General features: G+C 50.2%; 1 protein-coding gene across 3 annotated transcripts in view; it reads right to left on the reverse strand.

Moving 5' to 3' along the window:
- Nucleotides 1-22,883, reverse strand: part of ZDHHC18 (zDHHC palmitoyltransferase 18) — a 27,574-nt gene continuing 4,691 nt past the window's right edge. The window contains exons 2-10 of one of the 3 annotated variants that reach the window (XM_081308044.1): nucleotides 21,993-22,153; nucleotides 9,178-9,327; nucleotides 7,366-7,503; nucleotides 7,217-7,265; nucleotides 6,547-6,649; nucleotides 4,474-4,586; nucleotides 3,503-3,602; nucleotides 1,265-1,341; nucleotides 1-710 (exon numbers count right to left, since the gene is read on the reverse strand). In XM_081308044.1, coding sequence (XP_081164170.1) covers nucleotides 1,300-1,341; nucleotides 3,503-3,602; nucleotides 4,474-4,586; nucleotides 6,547-6,649; nucleotides 7,217-7,265; nucleotides 7,366-7,503; nucleotides 9,178-9,327; nucleotides 21,993-22,153 — 856 coding nt within the window. In that variant the 3' untranslated portion in view covers nucleotides 1-710; nucleotides 1,265-1,299. Of the gene's footprint in view, nucleotides 711-1,264; nucleotides 1,342-2,647; nucleotides 3,603-4,473; nucleotides 4,587-6,546; nucleotides 6,650-7,216; nucleotides 7,266-7,365; nucleotides 7,504-9,177; nucleotides 9,328-21,992; nucleotides 22,154-22,883 lie in introns of those variants that run through there. The other 2 variants (XM_081308043.1, XM_081308045.1) reach the window with 2 other exon arrangements.

Raw genomic sequence — 22,883 nt, forward strand, 5'->3', positions numbered from 1 at the left:
TACAGCAAGAAGAGGGGAATCTTTATTTTGGTTATAAAAGGTCGAAGACAAGCAGCCCCCAGCCTTGGGCTCAGCTGATTTTCCCACACCTGGCCTGGTTTCCTTTAGGTCTTCTAAGGAACATGGCTCTGTGCAGAGCCAGCTCTATCCCTCAGCGCCTGGGGCAAAGGATACAGGCTCCTTGCATCCTACCTACTGGGGGAGGGGATGGGGCCGTGGGAACAGTGTCAATCTGGTTGTGCTTAGAACAGTCACCAAACTTGTTCAGCAGCGTCATCAACACCCCAGACGGCTCCTTAAGAAACCTGTTCAGCTTGACTATGGCTATGCCTGATTTGGGGGGTGAGGGCTGTAAGGCAAGATTCCTGAAGAGTCTTGACACTTCACAAATCTGGGGAAGGGGAAGGAAGGGAGGGTGGGAGAGTTTCAGCATCATGTTACAGGTATTGTGCTGACAGCTGCATTATGGCTTCCTACACTCTTGCCAGCATGGAGTGGGGGTGGGGCAAAGAGGCCAACCCCGTCCCCTCTTGAGGGCCCTAGAGAGCACACACTGTAGGGCAGGCGGGGGCAGAGCCTATAGGCACAGATGGTGGCAGATGGGCCACAGGTTAGGCAGGTGGAGGTGCCGGGTGCCTGGCTCCCCCCAGGCCACTCCTGGAGAGGCAGAGAGCAGCGGTCCTCAGGAGGTCCTTAAGCCCCTGCACACACTGGAGATCCCAGGCAGGATGGCAAAGAAGGAGAAGAGAGAGGGTTATCAGGGGATGGGAGGAGAGAGGTGACCTAAGGGGCCCACAGTGGGGATAGGGTCTGCCACAGTGCCTGCCTTTCCATTAGAGAAGGGCCAGGGCTTGAGCAGCAGGCAAAGAAGCGGAGAGAAACAGGCAGGTGAGGGAAAGCTCAGCAGGGACAGAAAGCCAGGACCAGGAGTGTTGGTGACCAAGGGCCTCTGCACACCAGGACACTACCATAACAGTCCCAGGCACCTCAGAGCAGGTGCCCCATCCTCCCCGACCTCACCCTTCACTCCTCTTCCAGCAGGACAGCTGCTCTGAGAGAAGCCACTTTCTCAGTCCAGCCTAGGGCAGGACTAAGATCCTTCCGCTTGAGGGGAGCCCTGGGGACCTACCACCACTAGCACACACACCGCACCACACACAGACAGATGGATGGGCTCCATGGGGTTGGCGAGGCATGCGGTGACGATGAAATGGTGTGTGAGGGGAGCGGGCAGTGCTGGCCGCCAGGCGAGATACGGTCTTACCAGCTAACCCTCTGCAAAGAGGCCTGTTAGCCCCCTCAGGCTGTGCAGGAGATGGCAAAATCCTGACAGGTGTCCTCCTGGGGGAGATACCAGAGAGGTGGGCCAGTGTTATGAGTTGTCTGGCTGGGCCCTACCACCCAGGCGGGAGGCTCTGCTCACAAACTGGAATCTCCAACATTTCCTTAGCCAAGCAGTCAAGAGGGCTCCAAGCCTCTGAGGCAGGGGAAGGGGAGGGGGTGAAGAGGGGACAAGGTGGCTTAGTCACAGCCTCCTCCTTTACTCTGCCTCCCACAGACAGAGCTCCATGAGGGGAACTTCAGCCAGACCGTTCAGTCGGATCTTTCTGTCTCCCCAGGAAAGACAAGTTTGTCTGAAAGAACCCAAGGCTGCCAGCTGGGGCCTCAGCAAAGGAAAAACAAACAAAAACCAAACCAAAGCAAATCAACTCTTAAAAACAAAAGTTTTATTACAAGCAGAATCAAAGAATACTGGCTTAAATAAAAGGCAGGTGGGAGTCCCCTCTTCCAACCAGTCTCCTCCCCACCCCGCAGGGCCACTGCATGAGGGCCCAGAGTCCTGAGGCTGGGCGGAGCTGGTTCTCCCAGAAGGGCCCTCTGCTGTGGCCACTTCCCAGCTCTGTGACCCACCGGTCTCTGGAGCAAGGAAGGACAAGATCTAATGACTTCCTATGTCATTTTTCAAGGGCTTTGGCTCACTTGAAGGGCCAAGAAGGAGTCTGGGGGTAATTCTCTATTTTTATAAGAAACTACAGCTTCTGGCAAAGGAGGGACATCCTCTGAGCTTCTGGCCCAGATTTAGGTCAACCTTCCCTCGCCTTTTGGCCCATCCTGCTCCTTCCTTCCTATTCTCTGGACCGAAGCCCCCAGTTGGCAGAAATACCTTGTCCTCTAGTCCCTGGCACTGGGTTCCATACTCAGAGCTCTGGGGAGGAGGTGTGGCTTGTGGGATGAATGGCAGCAGCTCCCCAAAGCCATCACCCCACCCACCACGCCCGGCCACAGCCTGTCTGGGCAGATCTTAGCTGGAAGCCTAACCTGGAGGCTGGGTGGCAAGGGAAGTGGTGGCAGAGTCCCCAGCTCCTGCCTTTAAAGAGGATGGGGTCTGAGCCCCAATGGGAGGCCAGGGGGCTCTTGTGACCAACGCACATGTTCCCTGCCCCATGGCTTAAGCTGCTCCTGAATCAAGGGGGACAGGGAAAAGGGGCAGCCCAGCGGATGTGGGAACCAGCCACACGCATACAAGGGCACACATGAACACACGCGCATACACACACATTCACAGACAGAAGGTCTCTTGTAACAAACTTATTAAAATGAAATAGGCTTCTGATAACCCTTCACCTTGCACTACACATCATTTAAAAAAGGCTATGTAGAAAAGAGGTCTATAAAATTGTGCAAAATACCCAGCAATAATAAACCCGTTTCAAGTATTGCCAGCATGAGAATAACCCGTCTATCCCCAGCCCTGACTTGCGAGAGACATAGTGGGGTAGCCTGGGATCCTTTAGAGAGCCTCCACAGGCAGGGGAAGGGCCAGGACCCCTTTCCTATGCGCTGCTCAGGACTCTACAGGAGCTAAGGTTCTGGCTGCCTGGCTGGCTTCCCCCTACCCCCGTGGAACCCATCCTATTGGTCAACTCCAAACAAACAAAAAAACAAAAAGACCAAAAACCCAATAGTAGAAAGAACAATGATCATCATAAAGAGAATGCAGGAGTCCCCACACCAAAGCAGCCCACTGGCACATCATCTCTGTGGCCTGAGGTCCAGAGCTGGCTGCTCAACAGTCCTGTCTCACCAGAGGCCCCAGCTCAGCAAGGCCCAGGCAGTGCCCCACCTGGGAGGCTTCACACTCAGCTCACACCTTCACTCACACAGGGCTCGCCCTGGCACACAGAGACTTGGCATGGTCCCCTTGATGGCCTCCAGAGGCTCTGGCTCCCGTCATTCCTGCTACTGATCGGCTGAGAGACCTAGGGCCCATGGCTCTGGGAACCTGGGTTTGGGGAGTAGAGGGTACAGCTATGGAACAGTTCAGGAAAAGCCACGCAGAGTGGAAAATAAATATGAAAAGACATCAGTCTTTGGCAGCTCTGCTTCCCTTGGATGGAATGGGGAGGGTCCCAGCAGGTGTGGAGGGCAGCAGGCGAATACGGAGGGGTGGACAGGCCAGCAGGTGGCAAGTACTGAGCCGTGTTCAAGGGTGGCCTCCTACCATGCTGGCATCTGGCTTGGCTCCACAGGCTGGCTCATCGCTTCTGATGGGCGAGGGCAACACGGTATCAGACTGCACAAATCCCCTCCGGTCAATCAGGCTTCCAAAACACAAGGGCACAGTGATACATGAGAACCGTGTCCAATGCCAAAGCTCCAGGCCAGGAGCTAGATGGCAGAGTCCGACTCTTGGCCAGGGAAAGACTGGTCCTAGCAAGGCTGAGGAAAGGGAGGCTGCTCTCCATCCGGGGCTAAGACACTCTCTCTGAAAGGCCTCTCTCTGTCTCTGGACACCTAGCTTCTGGCCACAAGATTTATTCACTGTTAATTCAAACTGACCCACCTGTGTGATTGGCTAACAAGAAGCCAGGCTGCAGGTTAAGAGAAAAGTGAAAAATAAGCATTTGGAAATAGTGAAATTCCTACTGTCCCTTCCCCACCAGGCAGGACAGGTCACAGGAACACTGGGTGGGACCAGGGGTTGCAGGGACAGGAGACGGCACAGGACCACAAGGGGAGGTTTGTCCTAGCAGTGTCTTTGGCAATTTAACTCCTGTTCTGGAGCTCTGGTGCCCCCTGGTGTCATGATGGACAGGAAACTTCCTGGCAGGGCTGAGCCACCAGGGTTCCCTTCTGCCAGGAGAGGGTAGACACCCCACCCAGCACCAGCTGGAATGGCAGGGTTGCTCAAGTGTGGACACAACAGTCCCTGTGATGATCCCTGAGGGGGTAGGATTATATGTAATACCTAATAGTCCTTAATATTTTGTACTTAATTTTTTCCTACATTGAGCTCATGTAACTAAAAATGACAAACTTGCACAGAATCTCTTTACATGACAAATCCAGAATGCACTCTGCATGGGGCAGTGGGCAGAGGTCTGTAGTGTAGGGAGAGGTCTGCTGAGGTCCAGGACCTCTGTGAGGATGTGCCACCCTCCATGGGACCTCTCTCTGCACCCTGTGGCTTACCTGGGAGGTAGGGGGCCACAGAGCACAGCACAGCAGTTGGTGATAATACTTTTATGGCTGTAGGGGTTGACAGAGGCCTCACCGCCCCTCTTGCTGGACCACGAGCCTTTGATCTGTAAGCATGAAGGAAGCCTGGGTCAGCTCTACCTTCCTTTTTTGAACATGGTGTTGGAGTTTGAACTCAGGGCCTTGTGCATGTTAAGTACACACTTTACCCTAAATTCCTCCCCTTACCTTTTTTCTTTTTCCCCCCTCAGTACTGGATTGGAGCCGGGGCCTCATGCAGTGCTAGACAAGTGCCTTACCACTGAGCTAAACCTCTCAGCTATCTTTTTTTTTTTTTTTCAAATATTTTTTTTTTTTTTTTAGTTTTAGATGGACACAATATCTTTATTTATTTTTTGTGGTGCTGAGGATTGAAAACAGTACCTCACAAGTGCAAGGCAGGCAACCTACCACTGAGCTACACTGCCAGCCCCCCCAACCCCCAGCTATCTATCTTGGGTCCATTTGTCTTTCTTTCCTATTTTTTTTTTTTTTAATACTGGAGGTTGAACCCAGGGGTGCTTTACTGCCAAACTACATTCCCAGTCCTTTTTATTTTTTATTTTGAGATAGGCTCTCACTGAGTTGCTGAGGCTCTTGCTAAGTTGATGAGGCTAGGCTCAAATTTGTGACCTTCCTGCCTCAGCATCCCAAGTAGCTGAGATTACAGGTGTGCATGCCTGGCTTGGTTTCACTCTTCTAGAGGCTGGGGAAAGTTTACCAACTCTGAAGGTAGTTCTGACTGAACTATTAGAGGGAACAGGTCTTTAACCCAGGTCATTCAATGACAATGTGGGAGACCATCAGATGTCAGGGTCCCCAGCAGAGATCAGAGGCCTTAACCAGGACAGAAGACAATAGAATCAAAGAGAAATCTCCAGAGAAAAGTTTGTGGGTCAATCTCTCCCTGCTCTGGGTAGCCACCCAAGAGGAAGGACAGTATTTAATGCACAGGGCTCAGGCTGACCTGGCTGTGAACCCTGGCCCTGCCACTCACTAGCTACACAACCCTGGACAGATCATTCTTAGTCTGTCACCATTTGAAAAATAGGGACAATAATACTAATTCTCAGATAATACTACTAATTCTCAGACTAGTGAATCATTAGACAAAATCTGGCTGATCTCTAGCTCTGTGAAGTCAGCTATTGAAGGCACTGGGAAAGACCCACCTAGGTAAAACCCAGACGTTTCTAGTCTCATTGTGCCATAGCTAGCCCTTTTGCTTAAGCTCTGGAACTACCCTACAGAACCAGCACCCAGGAAACCACTCTGGGACATGGTGGCTGATGTCACTTCTGCTCTTGCCAATTACCGAGCACAGGACACCCTGTCATGCATGTTAAATTTTGTTTCCCCAAGTGAGATGCTGAGGTCATGGAATGTATTTTCTTCGGATAATGGTCTCTGATCAGTACCAGATGGTGAACCAGGGAACATATGCTCAGGTTTGCTTTTTATTGTTTGGAGCGTGGGGAGGAGAGATCAGGACTGACCCTAGGTAGGGAGGGACAGTAGAGCCCCACGGCAGCTCTCAGAAAGAATGCCTCAGGGAGCCGCAGTCACAGAGCTGCTGCCTACAGGTGCAGCGCGGCAGAGCACAGCTAGCACAGATGTGGCTTCTGGGCACCAACTCTGGCTCTGTGCCTTCCCAGCTTGTGACCCTGAGGCACATCTCTCAGCCATCCAATGGATAAAAAGCATCCCTGTGCTTGTGCCTGGGCTAGGCAAAGGGACCCAAAGAGATGATGGGAACTTCAGGAACTCTGTAAGTGGCCACACACTGGCCAGTCATGAGTACCCCGGCATGAGTGCTGCCTCCACAGAGCTCTGAGAACAACTTGGGGACCTTAGTAGGCTGCACTGAGAGGTCAAAGCATGCTGGGATCTCAGGAGCCTGCATCGAGTGCTCGGGGGCCAGGGAACATGTCTGGCTGCCCTCTACCTCCATCCTGTCCCCCAGCAGTCTGCCAGCAGGGCTGCCCTTGGCCACCCCAGCTCCCCCAGCCCAGCTTCAGCCTTACTCACATCTTCATTAGTTGTTAGGTTGGAGGCGACGAGGTAAGTGTGAAACCCTGAGAGGCCCAGAATGGACCAGATGGAGAAGAAGCAGATCACCAACTCCAGCACAGTGGGACAGTCAAGGACATCATGCATGGGGTGGAGGAGGGTAGGAGCCTCTCTGGGCCTGGGAGCTTACCACAATTCTCCTTTCTCAACATCCTTCTCTGGGTTATTTCCCAGATAGGTGACAAGTTTTGGAACCTTCCTGTGGCCCAGTCACCACTTCTCAGCAGGATCACCTCCTGGGTTCCCAGGAGGAGTAGGGAGTTCCCCACCAGAACAAGACCAGATTGGGGTGATGGACAGCAGGGGGAACCGAGGCTCCCAGATATGGAGCCTCAGACATAACCCAGTCCAGGGAGCTCAGGGTGCTTTCTTCCAGGCCCCTGAAGACAGTGGACAGGGCCTCCTGGGAGTTCTCAGCCAGCTCAGCACCAAGATGCCCTATTTAGGATGAGCCCAAGCCTGGTGTGAACAGAGGCAGCTGGTGCATGGGATTCTAGAGGCCAGATACAGGCTCTACTGTCCCCTCTGGGGACTTGCCCAGATATAGGCTCTACTGTCCCCTCTGGGGACTTGCCCCAGTGCTGGGACTTATTTCCCACCTGGGTGTCCCCTATCTGACAAAGGATATCTTGCTGGTGTCTCCTTCAGAGTGGAGAGGAAGTTGCTTCTCTGAGAGCCTGGGGAGGAAGAAACAAAAGACACAGCTCAGAGGGGTGGTGTCCTCACTGAGCTTGCTGCTCAGACCTGCTGCTCCCCTGTCCCTTCCCTACAACTTACGCAGTGTCAGGTGAGTGACCACGCAGGCGAAGATGAAGGCCGTCAGGAAGGAGAGGGAGAGAATAAACGCATAGAAGAAGCGGTAGTTCCGTCTCCCCACACAGTTGCCCACCCAGGGGCAGTGATGGTCGAACCGTTCTAGAAAAGGGCCAAGGGGACGGGTTAGTATGAATCTGGCCTTGACCAGCATAGGAGTCGAGAGTTCTCACCCTGGGCCAGGGTTCTCAACCCCTGTCCTCTCCGCACCAGCAGGCTCCTGGCCTTGGTCATGCCTGGCTTTGGGCCTGCCTCGCACTGGTTCCCACTGCTGGACACGTTCTTCCCTCTCTTCTTGGTGAGCAGTGATGTCTCCTTCATGCCTCAGCTGCAAAGCCACTTCTTTAAAAAGTCCCCTCAGACCCCAGATGGTGGAGGTCCCCTGTGGTCTGCTCTGTTGCTCCTCTTGACTGCACTGGGCCCGTGTGTGTTCAGATACTTGCTCATGGTCACTGGACTGGCCAACTGTCCCTGCTTGATCATGAGCCCCCCGAGAGGGACTGTGGTGGCCTCCTCATACAGTGGCTGAATCCCCAGGGTCCACCATTGTCCCTGGGACAATGACCCACAAAAAGTACATGCTGCCTGACCTGCTACCCCAGCCATATGCCAACAGCCAATGATCCTGTCCCCTGCTCTAGGACTAGAGGTTCAGGGAGGGGCCGGGCCGCTATGTAACTCATGGAGAGCAGGCATCTGGGCCAGGGCTGAGCTCACACCAGTGCTATGTCCCTGGGGGTGGGCCACACCCAGACTGGTGAGGAAAGTCCCTGTGGGAATTTGGGTCACAAGCCCGTTGCAGGCTTCAGGCCAAGACTATTGCCCTTACAGGAGGCGGGTGGGGCAGATTTTCAGGGGCAAATGACACCCACTGAGTCACCCCCTCTGCTGCCTGCCGTCATGGGTGTTCCTCATTGCTCTCCCACGTGGGACATGCTGAGCTGGCACAATGAGCTCACTGCCCTGAGAACTGTGCACTGTCACCATGGCTCAGCTCACCTGGGTCCTCACGAAGTGCCTCCCTTATGGCACCCTCCCTTATGGACCTAGTGAGGTCCCATCAGAGCTGCATGCCTCTGGAGAGCAGGGCCAGAAGGCAAAGCAAGCACTAAAGTGTAGGTCAGGAGTCCAGTTTCCAGTCCCAGATCTATCCTCACCACTTCATTGGCCTGATTCTGTTCCCCCCCCCCCCGTTTGGGGGGGGTGGGGCGGGCGTGGTACCAGGGATTGAACTCAGGGCACTGGACCACTGAGCCACATCCCCAGCCCTATTTTGTATTTTATTTAGAGACAGAGTCTGAGTTGCTTAACGCCTCCTTGTTGCTGAGGCTGCCTTGATCCTTCTGCCTCAGCTTCCCGAGCCGCTGGGATTATAGGCATGTGCCACTGCATCCAGCTACCAGCTTGATTCTTGACCCTCCCCAATCCTGGAAACCAGTACTTCTGACCACTGGGTGGTAAACCATTCTCTTTCTGGTCTGAACATATCTGGAATATTACTGCTCCAGGCTGAGAAGCTGGACTACTGAAGACCAGCTGAAGCCAGGAGAAGTGTTCAAGGTCTCTCTATCTGCTCCACACTTCAGAGCTGGGGGTTAAGGGACCTACCGATCCTAATGCCATTGGTCACACCCAGAGCAAACCTGAGCAAACCAGACTTCCTGCCCAGCCCTGGGTATTTAAGACACTACCCACCTTGCTCTACACCAGACCTCCTGTCCCGTGACTCAGTCTGTCTCAGGCACCCCTGCATCCTCCCTGAGGCCTCCCACTCACCCACACAGTTGTCGCAGACGCTGCAGTGTGAGGTCCGGGGTGGCCGAAACATCTTGCAGGTGAAGCAATACTTCAGCTTCACCATCTGCCCATTGATCATCACCTCCCGAGTCCGAGGGGGCGGCCGGTATGTGGAACTGCCTGTGTTGTCTGAGGGCAAGAAGAGAGAGAGGTAGGGGATACCCAGGCAGCCCAGGGCAGGACCCTGCCGCCTGCTTGCAACAGGAAAAGCCTCAGGGAAACTGTTTCCCAGGAACAAATGAAAGTGTATCTGTCCCTGGCCTAAGGCAGGGACAAATATGAAGAGCTGCTACTAGGTCCCGAGGTTTCTCACGCACCAGGCACTCTGCTGACATTTAACACAGCTGCTCACACACCTGCTGGCCTTGCTCATCTCTGAGAAGGGCCACCAGAGATGCAGTCCCCAGGAAGGTTTAGTGAGATAAGTTCAGGTACATCTTATCAAGTCTAGATCTATGTTCCAGTTAACAGAAGTTCAGGAGATAAAGGCCCTGAGATCAATCCCGAGCACCAAGAAAAAAAAAAAAGGCAATTTCACTTATGAAAAGAGGGGAGGTGATTCAACATTAAGAAAAGACAAAAGTAAATGTGACATATGATCTTTGAATGAATCTTGTTTTGAGAAACAAACAAACAAAACCCCAACAAAATATATTTGGAGAGCATGCAAGCAAATCTGACTGGATTAAAAATTAGGAAATTATTAGCTGGGCACCTGTAGCCCCAGCAACACGAAGATGTATGCTGAAATACTTATGAGTAAAATGTCTATGATATACTAGGAAATGGTTTAATAAGAATATATGTATATGACATAAATAAGACACTATTAAGAATTACTTCACTGAATCTAGACGGTTAATAGGATTTTCTTTCTTTTTTTGGTCCTGGAGATTGAACCCACGGGTGTTTCACCATAGACACACATCTCAGCCCATTTTATTTTTTAGAGACAGGGTCTCACTAAGATGCTGAGGCTAGCTTTGAACTTGTGATCCTCCTGCCTTGACATTTGGAGTCACTGGGATTACAAGTGTGTGCCACCATGCCTGGCTCCAAGACCTCTTTATTCTTTAAATATTTTTATTCTTGGGGGGCACCAGGGGTTGAACTCCAGGGCAATCAGCCACTTAGCCACATCCCCAGCCCTATTTTGTATTTTATTTAGAGACAGGGTCTCACTGAGTTACTTAGTGCATTGCTTTTGCTGAGTCTGGCTCTGAACTCTTGATCCTCCTGCTTCAGCCTCTGGGATTACAGATGTGCGCCACCATGCCCGGCTTTTTTGGGGGGATGGTGCTAGGGACTGGTTCCAGGATGCTTTACTACTAAGATGTATCTCCAGTACCTTTGTTTTTATTTTCATTTTGAGACAGAGTCTAGATGAGTTGCTGAGGCTGGCCTCAAACTTATGATCCTCCTACCTGAGTCTTCTGAATAGTTGAGATCACAGTTGTGCAATAAGATGCCTGGCAAAAGCACTTTAAAGAATTTTTATTCAGGGGTGGGGATGTGGCTCAAGCGGTAATGTGCTCGCCTGGCATGTGCGGGGCGCTGAGTTCGATCCTCAGCACCACATAAAAATAAAATAAAGATGTTGTGTCCATCAAAAACTAAAAAAATAAATTAAAAAAAGAATTTTTATTTGCTGAAGATATCATTGAAAGAATGAAAAGGTAAATTCAGAATAGGAAAAATATTTATATTTATCTCATGAAGGACTTTTTCCAGGATTTATAAAGAATTCCTATAAGTCAGTAAGAAAAGTCAGACAACTGAATACAAATGTGGAAAAACACATAAGCAGGCATTTCCTAAACAAGGTTATCCAAATGGCCAATAAACACAGGAAAAGGTACTTATTATATTCATTAATCAGCAGGGAAATGCAGTTTTCAAACCATAACATGTTCCTATTACACATGTGCCAGAATGGCTAAGTTGAAAAAAATTAAAAAATAAAAAATACCAAGTATTGGTAAAAAAGCAAAGCAACTAGAAACCCATGACCACTTTGGCATATACACACCAGCAATTCTGCTCCATCTACCTGAAGGAAACGTGCATGAGGTGGCAGGGGCCCACGGATGTATACAAGGATGCTCAGAGCAACAATTGGCATCAAAGGCAAACTCTGCAACTACCCAAGTGCTCTGATCCAGTGATCCAGGAGGCTGAGGCAGGAGGAATGAAAGTTGGAAGCCAGCCTCAGCAACGTGGTGAAGCCCTAAGCAATTTAGTGAGACTCTTTCTAAAAATAAAATAAAATAAAAAGGGCTGGAGATGTAAAGTATGCCTAGGTTCAAATCACAACAACAACAACAACAACAACAACAACAAAAGAAACAAACAAACCAGACACCTCAAAATGCAAAATGTTCAAAACAGGCAAAAGTAATCAGGATTACTGATTAGAATTAATATGTAGTTACCCTTGGAGGGGGACAGTAGTCAGAAAGGGGCACAAAGGGGGCTCCTGAGGTGGTAGTCATACACAGCGTGTTGATCTTTTTTTTTTTTTTTTATAATTTTTCCATCATAGTTTTAGAAATTCTTAAACTGCTATTTTATTTTTTTATTTTATTTTTTTTTTGAGAGAGAGAGAGAGAGAGAGAGAGAGAATTTATTTATTTATTTTTCAACGGACACAACATCTTTGTTGGTATGTGGTGCTGAGGATCGAACCCGGGCTGCACGCATGCCAGGCGAGCGCGCTACCGGCTGAGCCACATCCCCAGCCCACAGCGTGTTGATCTTGGCACTGATCTTATGTGTGTTCAGCCTGTGAACATGCACCCAAAAGAGCACATATAATCTGCAGACTTTTGGTAAACTCATTCTACTTCCATAAAAAAATAAGAAAAAGAAAAAAGAACAAGAAAAGTTGAAGTAACTGATTGGAGGTCCCATAGCTGGTGTATTAGTACAGTGGAATCTAAACCCAGGTCTGCCATGTGCAAAGTCCAAGGTTCTACCCATGGAGCCTCTTGGTACCCCAGGCCACAGAGGAACAAAGTTCCCCAGAGCACTGGCTCCTTCCCAGATAGAAGCCTAAGAGTCACATGGGGTAGCCAGAGATCCCCAGCTCCAACTATGCTGCCAGCCACCACTGCTGCTGTATGATGTCCTCAGCTTGGCCACTTGACTCCCCTGATTATTTACTGAGTGCCGATATGTGTGCCTGGCACCATTCTAAGTGCTTGGCATGTATTGGTGAACCACACAGACTCCAGTCTCACATCGCCAGATACCACTTTCATGAGGTTGTTTCATAATCACCTTTTTTTTTTTTTTTGGTACAAAGGACTGAACCCACAGATATTTTCCACTGAGCCACATCCCCAGTCATTTAAAAAAAATTTTTTTTAGTTGTAAATAGACACAATACCTTTATTTATTTATTTTTGTGGTGCTGGGGACTGAACCCAGGACCTTGTACACGTGAGGCAGGCACTCTACCAACTGAGCTACAGCCCCAGCTCCCAGTTCTTTCTGGTCTTTTTGAGTCAGGGTCTCGCTTAGGGCCTCGCTAAGCACTGAGGCTGGCCTTGAACTCATGATCCTCCTGCCTCAGCCTCATGAGTCACTAGGATTAGATGTTTATGTGTCACTCCTCCTGGCTAGTTACCATCACCTTGATCACAGCATGTTAAAATAGAACCAAGCATCCATGCACCTCCTTAAAACTAGCATCATGAGCCAGGCGTGGTGGTGCACACCCATAGTCCAAGTTACTTGAGAGGCTGAGTGGGAAGATCACGTGAGTCCATAAGTTTGAGTAACAAAGCAAGCCCCTCTCTCAAAAAACAAAAAGCACCTGGCAGCATGGTGAAGGGCGGGGGGTTAGAGGTCAGTGAACACCCTCAGAAACTGGTTTTGTCATTGACTGGTTGTATGAGGCTGAGTCAGGCGAACACCTCTGTGCCTCCACTTTCTCATCGGTGAAATGGGAATCAAAGGTAGAATGGTATCTGAATCCTGGCTCCACTTATTACTACCCAGATTTCTTCTGATGCTGATGTGAGGAAATCATCTAGCCTCTCTGTGCCTAACTGCTGAAAGAAGGATAATAGTAGTACCCACCTCACAGGTTGTCATAAGGATTAAATGAATTAATATAAGGTGTGGGCTACTACTGTTAGTTCACAGAACAACTGAGAGGAAGAAGGGGAGAGGCAGGGGAAAGAAATGCTTCACTGAGGGCTATGTGCTGAGCACTTTGCAGACATACTTCCTTCCCTCCTAATAACATCCCCTCAAGGTAAGAGCATGCTTGTCATCTCCAGGTTACAACTGACATTTGTTCAGTGAGGTTGAGTGGCTTGCCCAAGGCCACACAGCTAGTCCACAGCAGAGTCCGGATGTGAACCAGTTTCAAAGCTTGGGTTTGTGGTCTTTCAGGAAATATTAAAACTCTGTTTTATTTTTATTATTTTTTTAACCCAGGGGCACTCTATCACTGAGCTGCATCCACAGTTCTTTTTATTTTGAGACCAGGTCTCACTAAGTTGCTGCGGCTGGCCTGGAGCCCACCACCCTCTTGCCTCTACTTCCAAAGTCTCTGGGATGATGGTATGTACCACTGTGCTTGGCGATTCTAACCTCTTCAGTTTAGAGTTGAGAAAACAGAGGACCAGAGAGGTTAGGGGATTTGCCCAAGACCACACAGAGGCAGAAGCAGAAAGCCCATTCTGGAGTCTCTTTGCATACATCTTCTTTCTTGTCCCTACCTGGCCAGTCTCCAGGTCTGGACATCATCTTCCTTCCTAATCCTTCACCCTCTCTTCCCACAAGTGCAAGCCCAGAATCACCACCCAGATGCCCTGGACGAATCTTTACTTTGGATTTCGTTCTTTTTTCTTTTTGGATTTTGGAATATTTGCAAATACATAATGAGATATTTTAGAGATGAGACCTAAGTCTTTACATGAAATCCATTTGTTTCATATATCCCTTATATACACAGTCAGAAAGTAAGTTAATACAATATTTTTTAGTGTGCCTGTATTTTGACTGCAAACTGTCTCATGAGATCAAGTGTGGAATTTTCCACATGTGGTTTCATGTCAGCCTCAAAAAGTTTTAGATTTGGGGTTCTCAGATTAGGGATGCCCAGCCTATAAATATTAGGCATAATTTATTTTGAGACATGGTCCCACTAAGTTGCCCAGGCTGGTCTTGAACTTGCATTCTTCCTGCCTTGGCTCCCCCAGTAGCTGGGATTACAGGAGTGTGACACTGGGCCGGCTTAGCCATTACTCTTATTGTTGTTCTATGAAATTCTACATTCCACACACAGGGTCATGAAGAAACCTTCAGAACACAACTTGTCTGTGAGTGGAGGACAGCCACAGGCCCTCTTCAGCACTGAGAGAAGCTACTAGAATCCTCAGTGGATCCCAATGGTCCTTCCCAGGACAGAGGGGAGCCTGTACTCTCCCACAAGGCAGGGATGGAGCGCTGACCAACATGTTCTGGCCTCCAGCAATAAGGACTCTTCCCAACTCTGAGAAAGAGGAAGTGAAGCTGTGCACACACCACTTCCTCAGACCTTCAAGAGACAGGGAGGCAGAGAGAGGTGCCATGTCAGAGCGAGGGTACCAGCCAGGTGCTGAATAGAGGTCACTGGAGGCTTGGCAGGGGCAGCTGTCCTGGCTTATTCTCAGGCCAAACAGTGCTGACCACTCACTGGCCCAGACTCAGCCTCAGAACCCTCCTCCAGGTGCTCCTCCCAGGGGCTGTGGCCAATGACAGCTAACTGCAGCAAGTCCCTCGGCCATTCCTGACCGAAAGGCTGAGCTTCTTAAGTTTCTTTCTTTCTTTTTAATTATGCCAATTCCATTCTTTACAAATCATTAGACTGTTTCTTTTGTAGTATTGTTGTTGTTTTCCCCAGTAGGATTGTAGGTTTTTTTTCTGTCTGTTGGTTTGTGTGTGTGTGTGCCTATGTGAGTATATGGTGCTGGGGACTGGCATGCTAGACAAGTGCTCTACCTGAGCCACACCCCATCCCAAGTCTTGAGCTTCAATGTAAAGCCATGATTTCAAGGTGTACTGACATTCCCTGTTTCACTGGACCACAGAGAATGCCCTAGGCTAGGCAAGGGGACATGTGCCCACATTTTGCTGATGGGAGGAGAGTTCACTCCAGCAGAACAAAGCAGGGCTGAACTGAGAATCCTTGCTTCCTGGGGCAGTCTCTGTTCATTCTTTAAAAATGTGAGTGCCCACTTTGGGCACGATACTGCTTAAGGCCTGGGTGTGGCAGGTAAGGAGAAAGTACATATAGATAAGTCAGAGATATCTGTTTGTTCACCCTGTGCCTAACTGGCACATGCAGGTATTCAAAAAATATTTGTTGGAGGAGGAGGGACTGATCAGAAGAGATGCTTTCCTGCACTAAGGAAATCTAAGACCTGCTCCAGGGCTCCTTCTGCTATGTCAGGCTCTTCCCCCACCTCTCACCTCCAAAAAAGGTGCTCTCATGCAAGCAAGGCTCTCCTGCCCCTTCTAGAAGGGTATCTAAAGTCTCTGAGGATGTGATCACAAGGGGAGGGACTTATCCTTTCCCAGCGAATGGCTATGATGAGATGCAAATATACTTCCTCAGAACTTCCTCCTGACCAAGGGACATGCTGGGCGTCATGAATGGCTGAGGTTATTATATTAAAGGCCAGTGCTGGTGTGGAAACCCCCCAGGGCTGGCTGGCTCTGGACTGCTGGGGATGGAACCCAGGGCCCCAGGCATGCTGGGTAAGCTGTCTGCAACCAAGCTCCACCCCCAGCCCCTGAGAAGGCTTAAGTGAAGGGAGGCCCTGACTGCTTTACTGCCCCCCTGTCACCACCTATGGAGGTAACTGTGGTCTCCCAGCTCCCGGGGCCACCTCAAGGTCAGCCACAGTGCCCAGGTCTCTAGGGGTAGGTCACTGTAATCCCTACATGACCACTGGGTTCATTCCCAGAGGTTTATGGAGCCTCTATCACCTACCAAGCCTAGTGCTAGGCCTGGGGATACAGGAAGAGCTCAGCCTGAGGGCAGTCAGGTAGAGGAATTGTGTAGGAAGCACTGAGTCAATGCCACCATGCAGTGACTCTGGAGCAGCTACATGTCATTTTTTTATAATACCTTTATCTATGTATTTTTAGGTGGTGCTGGGGATCAAACCCAGTGCCTCACACGCGCCAGGCAAGCGCTCTACCACTGAGCCCCAGCCCCAGCCCTGACGTGTCAATTTTTTTTTTTCCTCATTTTGAAACCTGGTATGACCACTTGTTGGTCTAAGACTTTGAGGAAGCTGCTTAGCACCTTGAACCTCACTTTCCTCAAGTCTAAAATGGGCAATAATAAACCTCGCAAGACACACAGATAAGATAACATCAAGGTCTAACCCATAATCAGTCAATTACTGATGCAACTGTCTATACTCAATGCCTTGAGAATTCAGCAGGGAGTAGTGGAGTGAAGACGGGAGGCAGCATACAAATCAAAAGTGGCAATTGTGCTGGACCAGAGAAGAGAGTATGACACCACAGGCCTGCCAGGGCTAGAAGGCATAACAGCAGAGGGGACAGCAGAAGGGACAGCAGAGGGGACAGCACGAGCACAGGCAAAGGCCCTGAGCACGCAGCCTTGCTTCGGGTCCTGGGGAGTGGGAGGAAATGAGGGCAGGCAGGGCTGCAGCTGGCTTCCTTCTGCTGGCTCCACCCCTGTCAGCGAACATTCCAGAAGACGGAAGATGACTTGTTTCCTGTCGGGACATAGCACCAGTGAATCATGTCATGAGAAATGATTCCCTTCACTACTCTCCATCAAGGGAAAGCCACAACTCTTAATACCTGGAACTGCGAACCTCCCGCACTGCAAAGGGACTGCGGTCCAGGGGCAGCTGTAACCGCCAGGAGCATTGCTGCCTCTGCTGACGTGACTCATCTACAGAGAGGAAGCTGAGTCTGGTTTTCCACTTAACAGGGTGACAGACACTTTACTTTCAAAATATACAACCCCCTGCTGCCTGAGGACAGGGCTAGATTCTAAGAATGTGTCATTGATCGCTAGGTGTGATTTCCTTGCTGTGTGAACACCAGCGTGTACTTACACAAACAAAGAGGACTATGATGCCACTAGGTGATAGGATCTTATGGGACTCCAGTCCTTTATGGAGTATGTCATTGGCCCAAATGCAGTGATTATATTTAAAGGAAAATACCAGGGAAATGAAGGTACATATGGATATGGGAAGGGCAAGAGACATGAACTTCATGACGGATGGAAACAGCACCGAGGGCTCCGGGAATCACCCAAGTTCCCAGTCTAGGAGGACCAGGGACAAATTTGGGTCTCAGAGAAACAACTGCAACTGAAGACCAGGATTGGGGGCCTGGCCAGCAGAGCCTGAGTCAAGACAGGAGGAAGGTGAGGTGGGACTGCCCCAGGAAGCGGCCTTCAGGACCTGGTGGAGAGAAGGACCCGATGGTCTGTGAGCTAGCATATAGGAGCACACGGGAAAGACTGCATCTGTCCCATGAGTGCACCTGGGTCTAGCTGGGTCTAGGTATGCATCTGTCCCTCAAACGCAGATGTCTCTGTTATTTCTCATCAGATCAGAAGCTTCTCAGGCGTATTATTCCCACACTCTACCTCTTCCAACTGCCCAGAGCCTACAGGCTGATCCAGCTACACAGGCACCAGGTGACAAGTCCCAATCTCAGATTAGGGTGACCAGCTGCCCTGGTTTGCCTAGGATGATTTAGACCCCTGGTGCTAGGAAACAGCAGTCCTAGGCAAACTGGAAGGAGCTGGTCACCCTGCTGGACAGGCACCTTGGACATCTACAGGACTGAAGCTCCTGGTCTCTGGGGCAGAATTAAGAACCTTATACTAACTGGGCATGGTAGCACACACCTGTAATTCCTGTGGCTCAGGAGGCTAGGCAGAGGATCCCAAATTCAAAGCAAACCTCAGCAACTTAGTGAGGCCCTGTCCCCTGTCTCAAAATTAAAAAAAAAAAAAAAGGCTGGGGGCATGGCTCAGTGGTTAAACACCCCTGGGAAAACACCTTATATTATTGCAAGGCACAGTGGTGCACACCTGTAATCCAGCAATTTGGGAGACTGAGGCAGGAAGTTGGAGACCAGCCAGCCTCAGTTGAGGCCCTTAGTAAGGCCCTAAGCAACTTAGCGAGACCCCATCTTGAAATAAAATGTAAAAAGGGCTGGCAAGGTAGCTCAGTCATGGAGTGCCCTTGAGTTCAAGTCCCAGTACTGCAAAAAAAAAAAAAAAAAAAAAGTAAATAAAAATGGGCTGGAGGGGCTAGGGTTGTGGCTCAGTGGTACAGCACTTGCCTAGCATGTGTGAGGCCCTGGGCTTGATTCTCAGCACCACATTTAAATAAATAAAATAAAGTTCATTGACAACTGAAAAAAAAAAATTTAAAATGGTGGGGGGAGCTGAAGAGTAGCTCAGGGGTAAAGGGCACCCAAATTCAATCTCCAGTTTGGGAGAGGGTAAAAAGAGGAGAAGTTTGCACTGTCTGCATGAGCCTAGGACCAGGAATCAGTGCGTGTTTCTATGACCACCGCCTCAGAGTAGACCCTCACCCTCTCAGAAAAGTCCCACAGACTTAGTCCTTACCAAGAAAACATTTCCACTTTGATCAGAAGCCTCCTGGCCACACCCCAAAATCTGGCTTCGGTTGTAGCTTAAGGATTCAAAGGTCCCAAAGATGTCACTTTCAGACTTGGCAACTGATCTCAAAAGAAAGCTCAGGCCCTGTGAGGCTGATTCCACTGTCCCCTACACTGTTCCCTTCCTGCTGTGGTGTTCCGTGTGCTCCAGTCAACTCGGCCTTCTCAGCAGCCCCAGGCCTGTCCCTCCTTCCCACTCCTGTCCTCTCTCTATTCCATCTTCCTGGCCCCACCCTTCCGACTTCCTGTGCTTGAATCCCACCCAAACTTCATGGCTTGACTCAACTGTCACCTCTCCAGGAAGTCTCTCCAAGTCTTTCAGGTGGAAGACACTTTAGTCCCTGCAATCCTCTCCCAAAGCCTGGCCTGGCCTGGCCTGGCCTGTGGTGGGCAGGCCTTCCACGGTGTGCTGACCTAGACCAGAAACCACTCAGACTCCTCGCCCCTCTGCGGTAAGGAGGCAGCACAGGAACTCACACACAAAGGCACGAACCCACAGTGCCTCCATGGGACATGCCAACCGTCTCTTGACAGCCCCACGGGCAGCAAGGAGCATCTTCACGTAGGTTCATTCTTAGCGGTTCATCCATCCTGTCAGCCACCATCACTGACCCTTCCATATGACAAGGTGAACAAGATACTTGTGTATCTCACAGCCCAGAGGACAGGGCAACTCCATAATGACACCCTTGCAGCACAGGGGAGAAAAGAAAGGAGAATGCACATGGGAAGGTCATGGATGGCCTGGCTCAGGTAGGTCCCCGAGTGCAGACAGGAGGACAGAGGGACTGTGTCCCCACGGCCATGTCAGAAGACAAAGCAAAGGGTTTGGGGGTGAGGACACATTCCATCTCTGTTCCTTCACCCCACGCCTTGTGACCACCAGCTCAGTGTCTGCGAGGCCTACAGGGTCGCCTTTATCATCGGATGTTGTGAAGAACTGTGGGGATAATGGAGGGAAGGCACAGAGCAAATGGTCACACTCTCCCAAACATGGGGATTACTGTTGTCATTATCACCCAAGTAGCTCACAGGAGGTCAGAGGATTCCAGGCTGCCAGACCTCAGAGTCTGGCTGAGCAGGACCATAATCCTGCCTTATGATTAGCCCTGACCTGCAGGGAAGGAGAAACCAGGTGCTGGGCGTCCTTGGCTGCCAGGTGCACCAGCCCAGGTCGGACCCAGTGATACTAAAGAGGCTGTACCTGGGAGGCCGTGTGGCCAGTGGCCGGGGGTACAAAGGGAAGGAAGCTGGATGGAGATGACAGTCAGGCAGCGGCCCTGGGTGTGGCTGTGAACAGGCTTGGTGAAGGAATGAGACAGAACCCACAAAACTGGAGAGAGCACCCTCTCCCCGCTGGTCCCTCCCAGGCTGCTCCCGAGAATTAGTGAAATTAACTCCAGTGATGGGCACAGCAGGGCTCTGACATTTACAGGCCACTAGATCTCTTCAGGGCCAGCTGGGCATTTAAAAGCCTGTCAGGGGAAGGAACCAGCCATCAACCGGAAACCCCCGAGGTGTGCAAACACCCACGTCACTTCTCGACAGGAAGGAGCTAGGGTGGAGCAAGCTAAGATTAAGGCCCCGTCCCCAGAGCCTAGCGGTCCAGGGGAACTTGCACAGCAGGCTAAGAGGAGTCAAGGGCCACACAAGGCACCTGCTGTCTCTCACGTCCACCCAGTTTGTTCACCATCCTGGGATTCTCCCTTTACTGTTTGAAGACCCTCGTATTCCTACCACATCATATGGGGCCCATCTCTTAGAGGGCTCCTGACCACCGGATCTAAACCAGCCCAAGCCCATGTCTACTGTGTCCCTCTACTGTCCATTCACCAGGCTCTCATCTCTACAGGCCCATGCCTCTGGTCAGATATCACCTCCTTCACAGGACCTCCCCTGACCACACTGCTTAAAACCCTATGCCCCTCCGCAGCTCTCATCCTCTCTCCCTCCTCTTTCTGTCTGAATCCTAGACATTTAATTATTTGTTTACTGTCTCTCTCCTCCCCTGGAATATCATCTCCATGAGGACAAGGATTAATGTCAGTTAGTTTTGTTCACTGCTACTCTATCACCAGCATCTAGAAAAGTGCCTGGTACATAGCAGTTGCTCAATAAATGTTTGATGAATAAATAAACTTATTTATGAATGTTTAAGAGGAGGGCTGTAGGGCTGAGGATGTGGCTCAAGCAGTAGGGCGCTCACCTGGCATGCATGCGGCCCGGATTCCATCCTCAGCACCACATACAAACAAAGATGTTGTGTCCACCGAAAACTAAAAAATAAATATTAAAATTCTCTCTCTCTCTCTCTCTTTAAAAAAAAAAAAAAAAAGAGGAGGGCTGTAGCCAGACTGCCTAGAGTCTCAGTGCAACTCTTTCATTTACTGTGTGATCCTAGACTATTTACTTAATGTATCTGTGCCTCAATTTAATCAATCAGTAAAAAGAGAATAACAATAGTACATTTCATAGGATTAATGGGTTCAGAAGATCATGCCTATGAAAAGTTTAAAATAGTGCCTGACCCTGAGTTAGCACTCAGTGCCATGCTGACTGCCAATACGGTCTTTTCTTGACTAGTTCTTTTGTTATTGTTTGTTTATTTGTTTTTGGTACTGGGAGTTGAACCCAGGAGAAATTAACTACTGAGCCATGTCCCCAGCCCTTTTTATTTTTTATTTTTGAGATGGCATTTTGCTAAGGGCCTTGCTAAATTGCTGAGGCTGACCTTGAATGTGATCCTCCTGCTTCAGCCTCTCAAGTCACTGGCATTACAGATGTGTACTACCACACCCAGCTTAGCTAGTATTTCTTTCTTCTCTCTCTCTTTTTTTTTTTTGGTCTGGAACTGGGGATGGAATGCAGGGCCTCACACATGCCAGGCGAGTGCTCTGCCACTGAGCCACATCCCCAGCCCTGGCTAGCATTTCTTGCTTGTTTATCATCTGGCTCCCACCACTCCAGCGTCCACTCCGGCCTGCCTTGCTCACTACTGTAACCCAGTTCCTAGCAAAGTGTTAGAAGATAAAAATTGGGCCTCCTCCCAAGTCCAGGAACTTGGAGCTGGGAAAGACACAGCTTCAGCTGGGAGTATAAATGAGCCTCACCAATCTGTTTCTCCAGGGCAGCTGCTTCACAGACAGTAGCCCGGGGCAGGATCCCAGGGTCGGTGAAACTTGTTTGCAGGAGGCAGCTCATGACGAAGAAGAAGAGGATGGCAGCGATGATGGGGATGGCCAGGGTCAGTTTGCGAGCCAGGTAGGGGCAGCTAGAAAGAGAGATGGAGAAAGAGATCAGCAGACACCCCAAGGACTCGCTGGGGCACTAGGTATCACATTTTTGAAGAAAGCTGAGGCTGAGGCACAGCTTCTGGGTGAGTGCAGCCACTCCCATATAAGTGCCCATAATAAGCATCACTTATCTAGCCTTGTACTTCCCCGATGAGCTCATGGCAAAGTGATCAACAGATCCCAGTGCCATCCCCGCCCCCCGCACTGAGAGAGGGTCTCACTGCATTGCCCAGGCTGGCCTTGAACTCCTTGCTAGGCTCAAGTGATGCCCCCATTGTAGCTGCTGAGTCTACAGTTGTGCCACTGTACCAAGCTCATATCCCAGCACTCTTAACCCCAGTGCTTAGCTGCAGCCTCAGGATCCTCTGAAACACAGGGCTCCAGGCAGTACTAAGAATTAAGTGAACTATCGTGATAAACCACCCATGGCCATGTTTGTTTATTCATTCACCTCATCACTCACTCCCCAAATATTCTTCTTTGAGCCAGGCAACACTTTTAATAAACAGCAGGAATAATGGCCATAAATATGACAAGAGTCCCTAGCCCATGAGGCCCCCTGAAGGAGAGACACTGAAGCTAAAACCAGAATGAGTAGAGGGTTGGGGGCAACAGCACAGTCAGTCATGGCCACGGTCACCTAAGGCATGATAACTCCATAGGAATGTGCCAGGACCCCTAACCCTAGGTGGCTCAGAGAACAGCCAA

This window comes from Spermophilus citellus, assembly GCF_964194105.1.
Source record: "Spermophilus citellus genome assembly, chromosome: 9".
Lineage (NCBI taxonomy): Eukaryota > Metazoa > Chordata > Mammalia > Rodentia > Sciuridae > Spermophilus > Spermophilus citellus.